At 41.0% G+C, this 20,413-nt stretch overlaps 1 protein-coding gene across 4 annotated transcripts in view; it reads right to left on the minus strand.

Moving 5' to 3' along the window:
* BACH2 (BACH transcriptional regulator 2) overlaps positions 1–20,413 on the minus strand; it is a 305,235-nt gene that overhangs the window by 54,694 nt on the left and 230,128 nt on the right. For all 4 annotated transcript variants that reach the window (XM_087817513.1, XM_087817511.1, XM_087817512.1 and 1 more), the window contains exon 4: positions 13,413–13,667. In XM_087817513.1, the coding sequence (XP_087673639.1) occupies positions 13,413–13,655 (243 nt within the window). In that variant the 5' untranslated portion in view covers positions 13,656–13,667. The remainder of the gene's footprint in view (positions 1–13,412; positions 13,668–20,413) is intronic.

Genomic DNA, 20,413 nt, shown 5'->3' on the forward strand with positions numbered 1-20,413 from the left:
ATGTGTCAGCTGTCTTCTCCAGACTTTGGGCACGATGAGGGAAATCACCTCATCTCTGCAGGGCCCCAGTGAGTGGCCCTCTGACACAGGGGGGGAAGGAAACGCAGAGGGGAAGGAAAGCCGTGTGAGTTCTGGGGACACCCATGGGTCCAGGCTTTCCAAGACCTGGGGGTGACTTTATGGTATCCTTTTATTTTTAAAAGAACTTTAAATTTTATTTTTCAATTAGTTTACAATCAATATTATTTTGTTTTAGTTTCAGGTGATGGTGTCCTCTTTTAATGAAGCCCAGTTAAGGACGGAAGCAGCCTTTTTACTGTTAGTTTTTTAAAATGTCATCATTCATCTCATGAATATAAAAACATGTCCTTATTACTGAACATTCTGACAAATCCTCAAAGAAGCAGCTACTTAGAGATATCCTGTACACAACTAGAGCCTGAAGTAAATTCTAAACTTACCGCATGACTTCCTAAAACATACATTTACAGATATTTACACGTGTTTAAAAATATCCATGAAAGAACTCTCCTTTTCTTCAGTACTTTAAAAACTTATATAGCAGGCCTGCAGGAAAGGAAAGACACTCCCCACATCCCCTACTTCCTTCATAGTTGCACAAGATTTGACTAGATGATGAGAATTTCCTTCTCTATCTAGGGATGCACAGGATCAGACACTTGGAAAACATCTATTTATGCTGAAAATAACACCAGTAATTCCCAGAGATGGAAAGGAAAAGGCATCTGTAGGTTTCAACGATCCAGGTAAATTTAAGTATGAAAAAAAAAGTTTTAAACTTTAATAAGAAGGCACTAGCCTGGCTGGGCGTGGCTCAGCGGTTGAGCATCGACCTAGGATCCAGGCGATCAGGGTTTGATTCCTGGTCAGGGCACATGCCTGGGTTGTGGGCTCGATCCCGTCGGGGGCTTGTAGGAGGCAGCTGATCAATGACTCTCTCATCATTGATGTTTCTCTCTCTCTCTCTCTCCCCCTTCCTCTCTCTGAAATCAATAAAGATATATTAAAAAAAAAAAAAAAGGCACCAGAAGAAACATCCTCCCTTTATTGCTGTTAGGGTTGATTTTCATTTAAAAAGTGAGGCTGTTAGTACAAGTTGGTCCAGCCCAAGTTAAGAACTTTAGCATCTTAGACAGGAGGGTAGGGAGCCCTGACCTGGACAGAAGGACCAGGACGCCTGGGGCAGTGCTGGAGCTTTTAGGGAGAAAACCCATGAGGCCACAGAACCTGTGAAATCACACATGCAGCCATACTGTAGAGTTTTATTTTCCCGGTATTATGCTGCATACTTCATCTGGTCTTCCTTCCCTTCTAGCCACTGAACTGTTCAAATAACCCTTTTATTATTAGATAAATGTAATAATGTACGCTGTAAGCAACTGGGAAACATGGACAAGCAAAATAAAATCCAGCACATTCCCACCATTCATGGGTTATCACTGTTAACACTTTAGCACAGTCCTTACGGGTCTTCACACACACACACACACACACACACTCACACACACACACACACACACACACACACACACACTCACTCACAGTTGTATTTTTTTTTTTAATCAAACAGAGATCATACTGGGCATATTATTCCTCAGTTTGCCTTTTCCTATCATCTCCACCTTTCTGTTTCAGGAAAATTTCATCTAATACCCAGACCACATTTGAATTTCTCCAGTCCCCCAAAGACCTTTATAACTGTTTTGTTTAAACCAGTAACCACCCGAGGACCATACACTGCATCTGGATTTTAAATCCCTTATATCTTGTTTAATTTAGCCTAGTCCCATTTATATGACACTGACTTATTAAAGAAATCAGGCCAGTTGTCCTGCAGAACGTCCCACCCTGTGGATTTATCCTATTGCTTCCTCATGGTGTTGTTGAGCTTGTTTCTCTAATCCTTGATTTTCTTCTAACTGGAAGTTATAACAAAAGGCTTCATAAGGTCAAGTTATACACTGAATACATCACTGGGGATTTTGTGTATTTTATGAATATTCACATCAGAAGATATCTAACACTTGGTTGACCCCCCAGGAGTGATGCTCAGACTGACCTCTGCCTGGGTTAGTGTGAAGAGAGTGTGTGTGTGTGGTGTTGCTTTGTGTCTCTGTGTGTTGCTTTGCTATCCACTGATGCCTATCATACATTCATCGTAATGGTTTTAACTCTAAGTGACTGTCTTTGTCTGAATTTATTCCTGACATTTCAAAATATGTGGCACCAGGTTAAAAATAACCTTGAGGCAAAGACACTGTCCTCTAAAAATTTAGCATATCCTGTAGGTTCTTTTATCCACCTGTGCTAAGTAAGGGTTGATGCTCACAGTATCACTTGGGAGGTACACTCCTTAAAAGGTAATTTAGAGAGTACCTCTACATGTATCGTCAGTCTGATAAACTGTTAGAGATTAAGTATTTCCTAAATAAATGAAGATAAACTTAAAACCAGCAATCCAGAGTAAACCCTGTTCCTCACAGAAGAACCAGCAACAGGAGTGTAAGCGTTGGAGCTCCATCTCAGCCCAGCCCTCTTTTCTCTTCTCTTTCCTTAGAGGAATCAGCAGTTCCTAGTGGTGTCGGCCATCGCCTGTGTGCTGGTGTGGCTCACATGTCTCTTCAGTTCTGCACTCTCAGTGCCTTGGGGACATATAAAGCACTACAGATACAGATCAAGGCTCGATGGCCTGTCTCCCCACATAGGCGTTCTCACACCCAATTTTCAGGGTCTCTGAAAGGCACCATCATTCTCACATTCTTCACCTAAACACAGACCTTCCTCGGCTCATGCTAGGATCAGGGTGTGTCTCCTGGCTGGGCCCTCTGTCTGGAGTGGTCTGTTGTTCCATCTGCCAAGCATTCCATTGCTAGCCAAATATTCTTTAAATTGTTTCTCAGCATGCCACTTCACAATGTTTCAGTGGATTCCTATTGTTTCCTTGATCAACGCTGGCTTCTTTTGTCTAAATTTTATTCTTTCACTGGAAGGCTCCAGGTAATCTGACCATATTTTGAATTAATTTCCCAAATTACCATTTATTCTAATCAAAGCTGGCCCCTCAAAGCCCTTTGAATGCTTCATTTTTAGGCTTATCATACCAGTGTCCTCTCCTGTAGGATCTCTCCCCACTCGTTCCCTAAGAAAGTCTTATCAGTTGCCTTTTAGATGGTCTCACCTTTATGGAGGAGATGAAAGGAAAACCCTGTCCTCTCCCCCATCTGAACCCCTGCAGCACAAACAACAGCCAACGCCATTTGACATCTGCAACGGATGCTCCTGAATCGTTCACCTTTGATTTCTATAACTTTGTCTTGATTCTTTTACTATATTGTCAGCTCCTGGAAAGAAATGGCCTGCTATATATTTCTAATTATTACTCCAAAGAAGTCATCTATGAAGGGGTCATGTGTTACATTCCTCTGACTCTACAAAGTGCTGTACTTAAGACTTCTTGGCCTTTTGAGTTTCAAACACATGTACACAAAATAACTTCTTTGAAGGTAATTCTATATTTTTTGCACCATACTACAGTGTCTAGTATCTTACACTGTTATAAAAATGTCCTCTAATATAGCTTAAAGCCTTCACAGGCAGCTGGGATACTATTTCTTGTGTTAGTGAAGGAGGACACCTGGTCAACATCCCTTATAACAGCCTCAAGCAGGAGGCATGGAGAGAGAGAGTTTGTTAAACAGAACTTCGGAAGGTCATCGCATTTCTCTACATAGATTTAACTCACCCCCCACCAAATGCCCCAGATCTACAAAAGGTGTGTTTCAAATATCTTCTCTTAGAATCCTGTTCGCTTCCCCAAACCACGAAGGTCTTATCCAGAATCTTGGTGTTCCATATTTTTCATCTTCCCATTTTCCTATTTGTAAGGCACAAGTCAATGCCTAGGCTCCCACAGCTCCATTTGGCAGGAAGAATATTCACACATAGTCCAAGGTGTTCACTGGAAAGGAAGAAAATGTCTCTCCTGGTACTATGGTACCCAGCTTTACATGGCAAGACCCTTGAGGGTCCTATTTTTTAGCAGACATTTTCCTGGACTTTTAGTAACTGTCTTGTTTTCCCCACCCTTCTCTTTTTGTAACTAATAAAACAAGAAAACTAGATGAGTTGAGAAGCCACCGCTCTCCCAGAGCTGCTCTGCTCACTCTGGTTGCTGGTGCCGCCCTCCACAAATATCATCTATATAACACTCCTAGGAAAATAATGTCATTAGTTTTTGCATATAAAGAATTAAAAAGTAAAGAAATCAATAGAATGAAAATGAAGACTTAGATATAAAGAATCAGGAAAAAGTGAGTAGCAATGACATTGAATACTACCCTTTAAAAAGCAGAAGATAAAATGAAAGAGTTGTTACTTCAACAAGCTGGAGGCCTGTAAATGTGGCCTTCTGTATCCTTCCTTTGATTTTCTTCTAAACGCAGGAATCTTTTGTTGGCTAAATCCCAGCTTTTTTTTTTTTTTCACCCCCGGGCCAACTTTTGGCTTGCTTGGAAACAGCTGCCAGTATTTCTCTTTGCTGCCAGTCAGTCAAAAATGTGCTCACGTTGGAGGCCTGGCTCCATCCCACCCAGGGCGCTGAATGCATTAACTTTTTCACACACGGCCTCTTTGCCAGGCTGCACACAGAAGTCCACCTCAACAGCAAAGCTCACTGAAACCAGTTAGCCCGGAGTTGGTGTCAATGCCAGTTAAAAAGACTGTCAACATATTTTAGGAGTCTATGGCAAAGTGATATATTTAACTATATGCATCTAATTAATAGAAAAAAAAGAACACTTCTGAAATACTAGGAAACCAAAAGTGCCATTATTTAATTACTCCACTCCTAAAAGCAAAAACAACCCAACCCTTTATCTAGCCTGTGCTTTGATTAAGAACCAAAACAAACAAGAATATCAACATAAAGTTATTAACTGATTAGTGCCAATGATTTTATTTTACTTTCTTTGTGCTTCTAAGAACAGGCTTTTCTACCGACAAGTATGCACCACTCCAATGTCTGGATGTAATCCATTTTATTAAGAAATTCCTGAATCAATTTCCTGGTTTACAGCTTGTCCAACCAAGATTCCAGGTGTTCTCACCATAAGAAGGGTCTCTTTCAAAAGCAGTCTGCTTGTATAACTGAACATCCACAAGAAATGTCATGGACACCCCAACAATGGAGTTGAAATCTGAAGCAGTTTGGTGACATTCCAAGTTTTTAATGGAATGTGAATCCATTAAGATTATTAGGTAACTTTACTGATATCCTCAAATTTGTGCCAAGTGCTAAAGCTGCCAAAGAAAAGACAGAATAAAAACCAACTCTTGGATTCCAATCTGAGTATTTTGGTGTGGAAATCGTATTTTCTTGTAAGTCATTTAAAAAACACACCATGCTTTCACTGTTTAATTGCAATCTCAGTTTTCAGGAAGCAAAGAGAAGTGAGATACATAATCGATGTTTCTCTTCCGTTCGGCTTTCAGCCTAAATGGTCCTGCACTTTTATTGGCAAAGTAGGGCAGGTAATGACAGTGAACAAGAAAGCTATTCTAAGTACTGGCTCAAGTGAAGTACCACTACATCACGAGTGACTCAACCATCTACTCAAGAGTGATTACTCTGCAACCATGAAGCCATGCTAATTGGACAATGGCTTGCTGCCAGCTCGTGTTGGCTTGGCCTACAATACCCTTGGCTGACAGCCATTATGTCTCTCTATCACACCTTTTTTTTTTTTTTTTTTGTAATCTGGATGGGAAGTGGAAATAATTTTTGAAAACCCTCCCAAGTGCTATTTAACTTCTTATCATGAATTGAAAGTTTAATGAAGTACCCTGTTAAAGGCCTAGGTTCTGTGATTAAATATGACAAAATAATAGTTATGATTACTGATCAAGTGAGGAACTTTACAGCTCTGAACTTTGTCTTTAAAGTTACTTTTAATTTTACTTAAGAAGCAGTTAGGAGACTCCATAATAGGGGAAAGGGAGAAATGTAAGGGGATTTAATTCATATACAGAGAAGAGGCTTAGAATGAATAGATAGACACACTGGAAATGAAAGTTTAATGCAAACAAACTGGCTGTCAAAGGCTTTGTGACAGATCCACTTAAAATGCTGATTACTGTGGTCAGCTTATATTATATAGGGATAAATAGCGATAGTGAAAGGAACCCTTAAAAATGGCTTTGAAATCAGGTCACTTAAAATAGTTTTTAGATATGTCTTAGTTTTTGTCTATTCAACTCCTTCTAACTATGCCCAAACAGGAACATTTCTACATAAGTTTCTTGAAATAGGATTTACTGGCCTCAGGATTTAAACGCTCTAAGAGGTTTGGAAACAGCTTATGTATTTCAGTTTTAAAATTAGCTATTGCTGTGGCTATTTTCACACCAGATTTCCCTCCCTCTGTATCAGCACCACCGAGCAGCCTTTGGAGATGGAATCGCAAAAGTCTCCTCTCCTTGTGGCTCTGCTTTATTGCAGCCCCGTGTGAGACTAAGGCGCAGATTTCAGGGCTGGAAGTCACCTCTGTGTTACTATAAATAAATACTGCCTTTAGGCATTTCAAAATTATCAGCATGATTCTAGAACTTGAAAACTTTTTACTTGCCAGCAAGTAGTTACCTGGAATATTCTGACTTATTATTTATTTGCTTTTTTTTTTAATCTGCTGCCAAGTCTCACTAATGCAACTTGGAAAATTGCACCACAGCTTTTAATGAGGATTCTGAGGTAAGAGTCATTTCATCAGACAAGACTGTGCTTTCCTTTTATGGGAATAATAACACCTACTGTTTATATAGCACCATCCTTCCAAGAAGTTTAACATATCCCATTTCGTTATTCTGAACAGCAGCCCTGCCAGCCAAGCTGGTAACTGGTATTGTATTCCCTTGCATACTCCTACTGAAATTGAGGTCATTAAATGTAAAATAATTTTTTCAAAATCCTAAAACCTTCTGAAATGGTTAGAGAGCAAGGATCTGCATCTTCTACAACCTGCCTCGGTTCTAGGTCATCAAATGGTGGTTCTACGGTTCTTTAACTGTCATCTCCTGTGAACTCTTATATGACTGTTTCTGAAAAGTCAGGGAATATTCACAAAGATAAGAGACGTGAGCTCACTTTTCTTCTGAAGTTGCGTGGTTCTCTCCTTTCCTGACCAGTGTGCCTCCCATTCTCCATGGTTTCTCCCTACCTCTCAATCCAATATCTCTCTTCTCTTTCTGACCAGCAGGACTTCTTCTCTCCCTCCAGTAGGGATCTAGAAAAGTTCAGGGTATAGCATAGGTTTATGAACCTATACATAGCATGGGATAGGACTTCAGAGTTCATTAACCCCAAGTCCATCATTTTCAGATCGGTCTGTGCCTTGCTAAGTTGAGTCTGTCCACTTGGTTAGTAGATCTTGTCCTCTCTCAAGTACTCAAGGGTATTCATTTAGCAACGGGCTTTCTGTCCCCTGCATCAGCAAGTTTTCTCTCTCTTTTGGAACTTTCCCATCAACCCAAGTATTAGTCAGCATGGGCTAGGCTCTGCTGTGGTGACATATAAACACAAATCTTAATGGCTTACCATAAAAATTTATTTCCCATTCATGTCAGAGTATAATTTGAGTCAGATGGCTCTCCTCCAAAAGTGACTCAGGGATCTGGGCTGCCTGAGTTTGGCACATAAACCACTTTCTCTTCATCTCTTAGCACAAAATACACTTACTAATTATAAATTAGTAACTCTACCTTGGAGTTTTTTGACACCAGTTAAATGAACAGAAAAGAACATGAATAACTCATGCCTACTTTTAAAAAAAACACCTTATTGATTTCAGAGAGAGGAAGGGAAAGGGAGAGAGAGAGATAGAAACATCGATGGTAAGAGAGTCATTGACTGGCTGCCTCCTGCCACTGAGGATTGAGCCCACACCCCGAGCACGTGCCCTGACCAGGAATCGAACTGAGATCTCTTGGATCCTAGGTCGATGCTCAACCACTGAGCCACACCAGCCAGGCTCCCTGACTTCTTAATTCTGAAAAGCCCAAGACTCAATCCTGGAACCTCTGTCTTTTTTTCTCCTATCTATACTTATTCCCTTGGTGACTATATCCTGTCTTATGGCTTTCAATATCCCCAGTACTCTGGTATTGAAACTTCTATCTCCAGGCTAGATTTCTCCCTTGGATTCCAGCCATGTATCCTCCTGTGTACTAGACATCTCTACTTAAATTTAACAGGCATCTCAAACTTAGTATGTACAAAACAGAACTCCTAATTCCACCCGCCACCTCCTCAAACCTACCAGTCTTCACCAATCTTAGTTAACAGCCACTCCGCTCTTCCAACAGCTCAGGCCCCAAACTTTAAAGTTATCCTTAACTATGCTCTTTCTCTTCCAGCGTATGTCCAATCTAGAAGAAAGTCCCCTAATCTCTACTTTCAAAACATCACCAGAATCTGACACTGATCACCACCCTACTGCTATCATCCTGGTCTAGGCTATCATGCCATGCCTGGGCTGTTGACATATTAAGTGTTTTCCCTACTTCTGCCCTTGCCCTCTTCAATCTATTTTCTTTTTTTAAAAATATATCTTTATTGATTTCAGAGAGAGGAAAGAAAAGGGAGGGAGATAGAAACATCAATGATGAGAGAGTCATTGATTGGCTGCCTCCTGCATGCCCCCGACTGGGGCTCGAACCCACAACCTGGGCACGTGCCCTGACTGGGAAGCGAACCCCGATCGCTTGGATCCTACGTCGACGCTTAACCGCTGAGCCATGCCTGGCCGGGCTCCATCTATTTTCACTCAGCAGTCAAAGTGATCTTCTCCTGTGAAACCCTCCAATGGCCTCTCAGCTCATTCCAAGGAAAGGTAATGTGTTCAAAAGGTGCACAGCCTGGCCCTGTTACCTCTGGTCTGCTCCCTCCCAGTCTTCCCCATGCTCATTCTGCTCCTGTGTGCCAAATGTGCCAAGCCCATGTCAGCCTCTGGACCTTTTCCCTGCTTTTCCTTCTGCCTCAACCATTCGTTCCCCAGATGTCAGCATAGCTGGCTCCCTCACCTCCTTCAGTTCTCTACTCAAAAGTCATCCCCCAAACAGGCCTCTTGACCACCATGTTTAAAGTTGCAATATCTGTACCCTAAAGTTCCTTAACTCCCTTCTCTGTTTTATTTTCCTTGATGGCATCCAACAAAGTACATCTTATATTTATTTATTTTCTGTCTCTCTACCTCCTCTCCCATTGGAAAGTAAGCTCTGTTTTGTTTACTGGATTCACCCAACACTTAAGAACACTACCTGGTACACAGCAGGATCTTGATAAATATTTGCTGAATGAATGAGTAAAGGAGTGAGGGAACAGAAGCCCAAAAAGGCTGACTGGCTTGCTCAAGGCCTTACATGCAGTTTGTGCCAAGGTCCAGGCTGTGGTTTTCCGAGTCACTCATTACTAATGTTCCTTAGATCTCAAAATTTGCCTGCTACTCCCTGTAGAGTTTTGTCTAGGTGGTGAATGGGTGAGGGCAAGGGGCTGGCTCTGTGCTCTGGGCTGGGTGTGTGTTTTGTTCTTCCTATCTTGGTCATGGCACTTCCCAAAGACCTCACCCATTGTTTCCCACCAAGCCTCACCTCCCACGGCTAAACCCAGGCTCACAATACTGTTGGCATCCTGTGCTGTAGCGTTAAGTAGTATTTCATACTGAAAAGACTGTTCAAAGACAATCACGACTGTCTTATTACTTCTTTAAAAGACTGGACCTAAGCCATCCCAGAGACATTAACAGCTTTCATATCCTCTAAAAACTTCCAGACAAGAAGATTCCATAATTTCCTCTACACTTGGCAGTGCTACTGCAGGAACATTCTTTATTGCACCCTGTGGTTAAGACTTAACAACAAATGCCTTTTCTTCAGAATCCTTCTGGGTCAGTTGTCCTTTTGGTTTAGCACTGAAAAAAACAAGGTCTGCCCTAAAATGTTGAGGGGAGGGAGGGAAGGAGGAACGGAGGGAGGGTAAAGGAAAGGGGGTGGGGGGAGAAAGTGAAAAATAGACAGCAAAGGAAAGAGCTAGAAAGAGAGTGAGCACAAGTCTGAAATATATTCGTACCTAAGGAAGCATAAGGTCCACCTGAAGGGGCCATACTTACCCCTACTCTATAGCTATTCTCTGCAAGAACCCTTCCCGTTCTCTAGAGGGTAAAAGGACATGGGAAACAAGCCAAAGAAAGGCAGTGGAGCCTTGGCAATAACCTCTTCTCCCCCCACCCTAGACAAAATTTATTTTGACAAAAATTATGTATATTTAAGGTATAGGATGATGTTTTGATATACGTATAGACTGTGAAACGATTACCACAATCAAACTACAGGTAATTAACATCTCAATCACCTCCCATAGTTTTTTTTGTGTGTGTGTTTTTATGGTGAGAACCATTGAGATCTACTCTCGTAGCAAATTTCAAGTATTAACTATAGTCACAATGCTGTACATCAGGCTTCCAGAACTTATTCATCTTATAACTGAAAACTATCTCCCCTTTTGCCCTACCCCCACCCCCAGCCTTTGGTACCAACCATTGTACTCTCTCTGTTAGCTGAGTTTGACTTCTTTTTAGATGCCACATATAAGTAAGATTCTGCAATATTTGTCTTTCCGTGTCTGGCTTTTTTTCTCTTAGCATAATGTCCTCTAGGTTTACCCATGTTGCTGGAAACAGCAGAATTTCCTGCTTCTTTAAGACTGAATAATATTCCGCTGCATGTATGTGTATGTATGTGTATGTGTGTGTGTGTGTGTGTGTGTGTGTGTGTGTGTGTGTGTGTGTATATTGCATTTTCTCTATCCAGTCATGTCAATAGACATTTAGGTTGTTTCCACATCTAGGCTATTGTGAATAATGCTGTAATGAACACAGGAGTACAGACTTCTCTCCAAGATAGTGATTTTCTTCCTTTCAGATATATGCCCAGAAGTGGAGCTGCTGGATCACACAGTAGTTCTATTTTTAATTTCCTGCGGAACCTCCATTCCGTTTTGCACCATGGCTGAATCAACCTGCATTCCCACCGACAGTGTCCAAGGGTTCCCTTTTCTCCACATCCTCGCCAACACTTGTTATCTTTAACTCTCTGATATTAGACCCTAGAGAAAACCTCTTAACAGCTGCTCTTCCCTTAGTACCTAGTATTTTGAGAGGGAGCCAAGCAGCCCCATAAGAATGGGGTTTAATGGCAAACTCTTTGTGGGTTCCATGTCTTCTAAGGAAGCATACCCCATTCCTGCCCTCTGCACTCAACACACTGTATTAATGAACTTCATGACTGTGATGCACCTCTAGTGTGGTCGGCATCCAGCCCAAAATGACTATAGCTGAGGAGGTGCTTGCTGAGCCAACTTTAATACTAATGAGCAGTGGGATAATGGCCTTGCAATGCTTGGCACATCAACCACTTTCTCTTCATCTCTTAGCACAAAATACACTTACTAATTATAAATTAAATGATCTGTTTCATTATTTAATGAAAGTACTAAGTACAATGCCTTCTCTTCTACTGTTTGCTGATACACATTCCTGGGTGTGTTTTTCAATGGAGAGTCAACACTCAAGTCATCTAACTGCTAGGGACTATCTGTCACTCCACTTTTGATGGTGGGGGGGAGAGGAAGTAAGGCATTTCGATTACTTCTTGGCTTCTGGAAGGAGGTCTCTATTTTTGTCTCTCCCCCTTCCAGTTAAGAGGCTACACTGGCACTGTGGCTCTAATTTGCTGGTCATCGTGTTGCCCATCAATACCCAGGATTTGGGGGTAGAACTGTACAACTGGACAGCAGCTGGAAGCAGAGCTGGGTTTGGCCTAAACTGACCGAGTAGGGAGCAGGAGTGGTGGCAGTCTGTATCTGGAAGCTTCATAGTCCAAGGAGGAGCTCTCAGACTCGGTCATGCTGGCCCCTGAGAAACACAATGGCGGTCTGGCCAGGGAATGTAGAGGTGGGCCAAGTGTGAACAGGACTGGGATAGGGCCAGAAGCTGATTTGTATTCAGTGACAGAATTATGATGAGGTTCTAAGATTTCCAAGGGGCTAATCAAATGCTTTTTCTTACATCATATCAACCAAATAAATGCCAGTTACTTCCAGGCAGCTACTTTCAAAGGTAGTGTTAGGGATTTCTTATTTATTCACCATTTAATTCAAATTCTATGAAGTCATGTCCTGAGCTAAGAGGGACAATGACCACAGAGCCTGCAAGGACATTTCAGTATGTACACAGTAAGAAGAAAACAATGCCCAGTGCTTGGGGCCACAAGAGGGTGCTCTGAGCAGGGGGACAGTGCTCCTGGAAGGAGGCCTCAGAAACAATTACAGACCCACAAAGGAGAATGCCACTGGAGCTGGCTCCCATCAGCAAGATACTTAGATGTGATGGGGGCTTTGGTTTCTCCTCAGGCTGCTGTGAAGAGCTGCTCAGTGGATCACTGCACAACTGTGAGACTATGGATGTGAGTTGCACCCCTGGGAATTGTACAGTGGTGGTGGTCGTGGCCCTAGAGCTGTACAATGTGCTGGTGCACAAGGGAGTGCTTCTGGCCCTAAACACAAAGTCTAAGGCTGCTCAGTGTCACCCTTGGTCCCATGAAAATGAAGGGCAGTTAGGATGATGGAAGAAAAGAAATTGTATACAGTTCAAAGGGTGAAGAATTTAATGGTTTGCCATTGTGAAGCCCATCCTTTGAATTCCTGCAGCTCAAGCCATCCAATTGAATGTCATCTCTGGACAGATCAGGTCCAGCTACCATTGTCCTCAATGGACAGAAATGACTGGACTCACTGAAGTAATTAAGAAACCTGAGTAGGGTATTTTCAACAATGGTGAGAAAAGCAAGTTTACACTTCTTAGAATCTTACTATATTAACTGTCAAAATTACTGCTTGCTTTTACTTTTTCCCCAAGCAAGAGAGGTGCTGTGAATACTCTCATTCTTTAACTCTCAGGGGAAATCAAGTGCTCCTTCAATCATCTGAAACAGAAATATCATAGCAACAGTCCCAGTGATTCAGATCCCACATCTAGGACTGTACCAAACTTTGGCTGAACTACTCAAAACCTGAGAGTAAGTGAACTAGAAACTACGAGTGACTGTGAGCCACAGGTGGGGTTCAGTTCCCTTCAAGAAAGATGCTCTGTTCAGATTCGTGTCTCGGAGACTTTTCACGTATCAAATAGAAACTGGCTATGACACAAACCCAACGTGTGGGTAACTTGGACATCAGCGTGAATGGGGATGTGGCACAGGGTCCACCTTCTAGCTCCTATTCAGCCAACTGTCTGCATGTCAATACGCCCCCATTAGCAACACACAATCAAACCAAACTACTGTACCTCCTCAGGCAAGCTGACCACCAAGTCATTTTTCGTCTGTCCGACCAGCGCCTGCCAGAAGTATTCACTGCACGCAGCCAGCACAGCCCGGTGGGCCCGGAACTCCTTCCTCTCCACGATCAGAGTCACGTCACAGAGAATATCCTTTTTCCGCTGGTCATTGAGGCCCAGGAGGATGTTGGTGCAGTGGACTGTGGACTCATACACATACATGGGGGAGTCAGGCTTCTCATCCACAGACATGCCGTTCACACCCTGAAAGAAAGCAAGGCCTGGTTACCGCGGAGTCACAGAGAGGAGGTGGGAAAGAGCTCCATGGCTCCTGAGTCTCACTGCCACGAGCCAGTCGGAAAGGGGCAGCCCTTCTCGCCCTCAGTGCAGTGGGCTCAGGAAACACTGGAAAGTCATATTTTGTGGCTGACTTTATCCATTCCATTTACTGCCTCCTTTTACCCCACGGAAATGAAACCAGGTCTTTTTCTGTTCTGTTTTGTTAATCTTCACCTGAGGATATTTCTTCCGTTGATTTTTAGAGAGAGGAGAAAGGAAGGAAGGAGGGAGGAGAGAGAGGAAGGGAGAGAGAGCGAGAGAAACATCGACGTGAGAGAGACACACCGACTGGTTGCCTCCCCCACTCGCCCTGACTGGGGCCAAGGATCGAACCTGCAACCCAGGTACATGCCCTTGACGAGGAACGGAACCTATGACCCTTCAGTGCATGGGCCGGTGCTCCATCCACTGAGCTGCACTAGCCAGGGCTGAAGCCAGGTCTTTCGATAGAACACCCAAAACATTTAAAACACATACATACTTTAAAAGTTGGTGGTTTTGATTTTGTTAGCCAACTGAAAAGAAACTTTCATGTATACACACACAGTCCCAACTCGAGTATTAATTTGAGCTCTGTGTTAAGAGGAAATGAATCATTTTTGAAGTATTCGTAATGCTTTCTTGAGGTAAACACATGTAAGTTGCTAAGCTGAAATTTGGCTAAGATACCAAATATATAATCACAATACATAATTTAACAAGTGACCTGAACTGCGTGTGTACTAAAGAGTAGATGTAACCAGCTATTGCAATTGCCCTCGGCCACTTCAAGACAGAGCACAGCCAACACAATGCTACTGCTGCTCATGAACGCTCTTGAAAATAAGTGGACTTGTGCTGTCATTATCCCGGCAGACTTGACGTACATCCACTTTAAGGAAGCACGATATATCACAACCTGAGTCCTGAAAAGACGTATTCAACAGTGAAGATCACTTTTACAAGAACAGTTCTTTGCTATAAAAAGTGTCCACTGACATATTTTAAACAACAGTATCTGTAATTAATTTACATAACATAGTTTTTCAGTAATGTTTATTAGTAGTATGAATTACAACAGTGAAGTGTGTCTTTCTTTTTGGCTTTATGCTTATTTATTATTTTAACAGCTCTAATATTCAATAGACTGCATATATTTATAGTGTGCAGTTTGATATATTTTGGCAATCAAGACAGCGAACACGTCCTTCAGCAATAAAAATCTCTTTATGCCCTTTAATAGTCCCTGCCTTGCACCTTTCTGTGCCCCACCCCCTGAAACCACAGGTCTGCTCTATTTATTAATTGTTATTTCTATATTTTATAGAAATGAAATTCTACCAACTGTATCCTTTTATGCCTGGCTTCTACTCAGCATAGTTATTTAGTGATTCATCTATGTTGTGTGCATCAACTGTGTCCCTTTATTGCTGAGTAGTGTTTTACTGTATGGATACAGAGCAATTTTTATCCATTCATCTACTGATGGATATTTAGGTGCTTCCAGTTTTTGGCTATTACAAATAAAGCTGTTATAGATTAGTGTATAAATCTTTTTATGACCATATCCTTTCATTCCTCTTGTGTAAATATCTAGGGGTAGAATGGAAGGATCATTTGGTTTGTGTAAGTTTAACTTTTTTTTTAAGACTTTGTATTGATTTTTAGAGAGAGAGGCAGCAAGAGGGAAAAAGAGAGAGAAACATTGATGTTAGAGTAAAACATCGACTGGCTGCCTCCTGCATGCCCCCTACCAGAGATCAAGCCCACAACCCAGGCATGTGCCCTGACCAGGAATTGAATCAGCAACCTTTCAGTGCATGGGATGACACCCAAACAACTGAGCCACATCGGCCAGGGCTGTGAGTCTAACTTTTTAAGAAACTGCCCATTTTCTAAAGTGGCTGTACGCTGTACCATTTCATATTTTCAACAGCAGTGTATGAAGTTCCAGTTCTTTCATATCCTTGCCACTGTTTGGTATGGTCAGTCTTTCTAATTTTGGACATCCTAACAGGTGGGCTCTTTTTGTGGTTTTGAGTGAAGATGTTGAGCATCTTTCATGTGCTCATTCATCTATTTATGTGCTGTGGAGAGATGTCTGTTCAGATTCTTTGCCCATTTTTTTTTTTATTGTTTTGTTTTCCTTATTACAGACATGCCTCATATCATTGTGCTTCACTTTATTGCATTTCAAAGATATGTCTTTTACAAATTGAAGGCAAGAACCTCCACCAGCAAAAAGATTATGACTTGCCTTATTGAGATGCTTGCTTTATTGCAGTGGTCTGGAACCAAACATGCAGTATCTCCGAGGTATGCCCGCATTGAGTTTTGAGACTTCTTTATATATTCTAAATAAAAGTCCTTTATCACATATGTGATTTCTTGCCTTACTGCATTGGCTAGATGCATGGTACTGCACTGTACCTCTTAGAAATATTTTATAAGTCTGTAGCTTGTCTTTTCTTTCTCCTATTGGTGTTTTTCACACAGCTGAAAGTTTCCGTTTGATGAAGTCCAATTTAGCAATTTTTTCTTTTCTGAATCATGCTTTGGTGTTGTATCTAAAAATATCTTTGCTTAAACCAAGGTCGTATCTTTTGTCAGGTTTATACCTACTTAGATATTAATATTTTAATGCAATTATAAATGGTTTAGTTTTTAAATTTAAATTTATGATTTTTCATTGTTAGTAAACAGAAATACAAATGATTTTTCTGTATTGATTTTTGTATCCCGCAGTTTGCCTAACTTGCTTATTAGTTCTCATTGCCTTTTTGTTCTGGTAGATTCCATAGATGGTCTATGTAGAAGGTTATGTTGTCTGTAAATGAAGGCAGTTTACTTCCTTTCCAATCTGGATGATTTCAAGGTTTTTTCTTGCCTTACTGCATTGGCTAGATGCATGGTACTGCACTGTATCTCTAGCATAATGTTGACTATAAGCGGTAAGAGCAAATATCCTTGCTTTGCTCCTGATGCCAGGGGAAACGTATTCAGCCTTTCACTGCTATTTATGATGGTAGTTATAGGTATTTCACAAATGCTTCTGTTGAGCTGAGGAAGTTCCTTTCTATTCCTAATTTGCTGGGAGCTTGTCTTTTTAAAGATCGGGAATGGATGCTGGATTTTGACAAATGCTTTTTCTGCATCTACTGAGATAATCACAGTTTTCCCTTTTTTAAAAAAGTGTGTTAATAAATAACATTGATTTATTTTTGAATGTTAAACCAATCTTGCATTTCTAGGATAACCTCCACTTGATCACAATTTATTTGCCTTTTTACATGTTGTTGGATTCCATTTCCTAACATTTTGTTAGCAGGCAGCACTCAAAACTGGGTGGAACAATTAATGATCTTGGATGTAAATGGTGTGCATAATTCATAAGAAGCAGAAGATTTACGAGACATCTCATTTTTTCTAACCTATTTATTAATGCACCTACACCAATAAGAGAGGAGATTACTGTAAAAAATACAAAGCTATAAGTTTTTCAGTGAAACATGAAGTTAAATAAAATCAAAAGAGAAATGAACGTGAGGTGCAGAGGAAAGAGGAGTGGACCAGGGCTTCTGGTGCAGCTCTGGCACCGACTATCTTTGTGGATTTTGGATGAATTGCTTTTCTCTGGACCTGCTTCCATGTTTGTAAAATGAAAAGTCTGGACTAGAAGACCAGCAAAGTTCATACAGAGCTACAGTTCTATGAGTCTAAGAGTCTATAAAAGAAATAACTAATTGATCATGGGAGTGGGATATTGTCATTTTACTTGAGAGAAGTTAGCTTTCTGGGACCTTACAAGGACCGATTATGTAGCCTCTTTCTTTCATTGTTGATATTGTAGAGCTGGGTGCAGAGAATGGGAGAGAAGGAACTAGGACCCAAATCCCTAGCTCCCAGAGATGCCAAGTTAGAAAGATCTGTTGAGATAGATCATGGTCTCCCTGAGTAAATGGGGTGGGGGACAAGTCCCTTGAAATGAAATTACCTTTAGGAAATGGGGAATCCAAACCTAGGGGGAGTTAATGGATTAGGTTCTCCAGTCCTGGATATCTCAGCCCAGAGGTTTGTTCTGGGAACCATGACTGACCAAGGGAGTAAAAACTAAAAGAATATGTAACCTGGGAACCCAGAGTGGAGTTCCCCTGAGGTCCAAGTAGGGGCCTGATGACTGTCCTGTAGCAGTGGACACGGGCCTGCCCACCCGGTGGGAGCAGTCATCAGTAGTGGCAAAGCCAGGGCAGGGGATGGACTCTCAGATTCCAGTTCACAAGCAAGATGGTCTCTTTCTGGCTCTAGGGCAGCTGGAGGGAAAGGAGCGGAGAGAATCAAGAAAATACTCCATATCCTGATAAAAGGGCAGGTTTGGGAAACAAAGGAGATGCAGCAATATGCGCACCAAATCGATGAAGTAGGCTTTGATAGTCCCATGAACATGGACAACTGCTTTTTGGGCTAAACCTTCCAGAGAGTTTTAGAAGACATTTAAAACACATCTGATCTGTTCATCAAATGGTGTAATCTAAAACCTATCATTTCCAGGAAGCTGTTGCTAGACTTTAACCTGACTGAAGCTATTCTTGATTTTATTACATTATTCCTGGATAATCCTTCGTTATGCCACGCCAGCACCACTCTATTCCTCTTTGCCTTTATGTTCTTATTGGATCTCACCACTTCCCTCCCTGTTGGCCCCTTTTCAAGCATAATGGGACATACTGTTTCTTCTTTTAGAAACCAGTCAACCCTCCCCATCCTCTGATTATCACGGGTGCTCTTCTAGGAACTCCTCCAATTTGTGTGTTTTTGACTGACTCATGCCAACCTGAAATCTGTTTCCCCTCTCATTGCATTATGTCCCATTTGGTTATCCTTTCTTACTTGCCTTACTAATATTAATTAAACAGCATTCTACCCTTAATGCAGCAAATCCTGAAATCTTTAGCAGGATCCATGGGATCTAAGAATGAGATGTGAGTAACAGAGCCCAGAATAGCATGTACGAGTCTGACAACCAGTCTTCACACTAAGCATTAGACAATGTGTTAAAGTGTGTAGACATTAGCTGAAATCGGATTGTAAGGAAGCTTTCCAAAGGTTCTGATTTGGGTTTTGGCTGGAACTCATTCTTCTTTCTGTAGGCCAAAAACCCCAGCTGCACATGTACATATACATATACTCCAACCTTCTTATCATATGGTTCAGCAGAAAAAGTTAGTTACTACTATTTCATCATAGTGTGTTCATCTCCTCAAAAAGCTACACAGACCACAGCTCTTATTAGTAAAAGATATGGTATTAATGAAGGCAAACTCACTTATTAACTCCCTCATTCACTCTTCATTCATTACTGGGTCATGTTCAGAAATTAAATATCTAACAGTTCTGAAGGTAAAAGTATATGTCAAAGAACTATAAAAGGAAAAAAAAATCTACAGTGGGAAATCTGAAAAGCTGTAACTCACAAAAGAGTAGAATGTTAAGTTTTTTAGACAACCTGTCATGTCTAGAATGTTTCAGATGAAAAGAAATGAATACGCCTTGCAGGTAATGAAAAAGACCAAATTATAAACCATTTCACTTGAAATTCCAACCACATTTCCTCTAGAAACAATGTATCAAGTAAATACTTCTGTGAATCAAACACTAAACTATTTAGTAATGGCTTAGTAAATTTCTGCCCTTACCAAGCATGCTTTTTAAAAAAGTTATTTACTATGAAATGGTAAGGGTTAGTTTTTATAAAAGAAAGTTCTCAAGTCTATAGAAACTTTAGAGAGCACAGTGCCATTAAAATTACTATGCTATTACTTCTGGATTGGAAACACTTTTCAATCGCATCAAGACCCAAACTTCTTACTTAGAGTGGAAAGCAATCCAATTTCAGTATTTTCTAATGGAAAACTGCAGTGCCTGTCACTTAATGTCTCTAATGCTTTGGATAGCTAAAGTAAGGGCCTGACACGGAGCAGCTAAAACGTTCCATGTTCTTTATTTACTCAAACACTCCATCTGCGTGTGTACTAGCTAGTGCCAAGGGAACTGAAAATTAAGGCTGTTGTTAGGAGGAAGCACTTGCAATTGTATCGTCAGATCCTTAATAGCTCGCAATGATTCTTGTGCTTCAGTATAAACTTCCATTTTTCTTGAACTTTTGGGAGGAAGTTCAATTTACTGACATAATTTGTGATAATGTTTTTTACTGCACAGTTGAAAAATATTAAAAAAAAATTAGGGACAATCATAATAAGCCCCAATTTCTTGGTAATTTTTGTTGTTGATGTTGTTTCACTTATTCTTTTAAACACATCAAAATAAAAAATAATCCAAACTTCCAAAATGTCCCATAATGAAATAGTGACAACTACCAGCACTTATATATATTTATATATGAGTGTAAACTATATGAAAAGTCAGGGTGTGATACAGAGGCTGAGCTAGAAGAAATAGTAGATGATTGGTAGCAGACTATATGTGTTAATCTAAAGGTAATGAAGAATTAAAAATATATTGCAAACCCACCAAACTGAAAAAGCATTAGAAAATTTGAGAAGATCAAGTGTCTGTGAAGATGTAAACCAACAGGACTCTTGTGCACTGATGGTTGGTTTAACCCCTTTGGAAACAGTTTGGCGTTATCTAGGAAAGTTGAAGCAGTGAACAGATTATGACCCAGTAGTTCCATT

This window comes from Miniopterus natalensis, chromosome 5 (assembly GCF_054644295.1).
Source record: "Miniopterus natalensis isolate mMinNat1 chromosome 5, mMinNat1.hap1, whole genome shotgun sequence".
In the NCBI taxonomy this organism is placed as follows: domain Eukaryota; kingdom Metazoa; phylum Chordata; class Mammalia; order Chiroptera; family Miniopteridae; genus Miniopterus; species Miniopterus natalensis.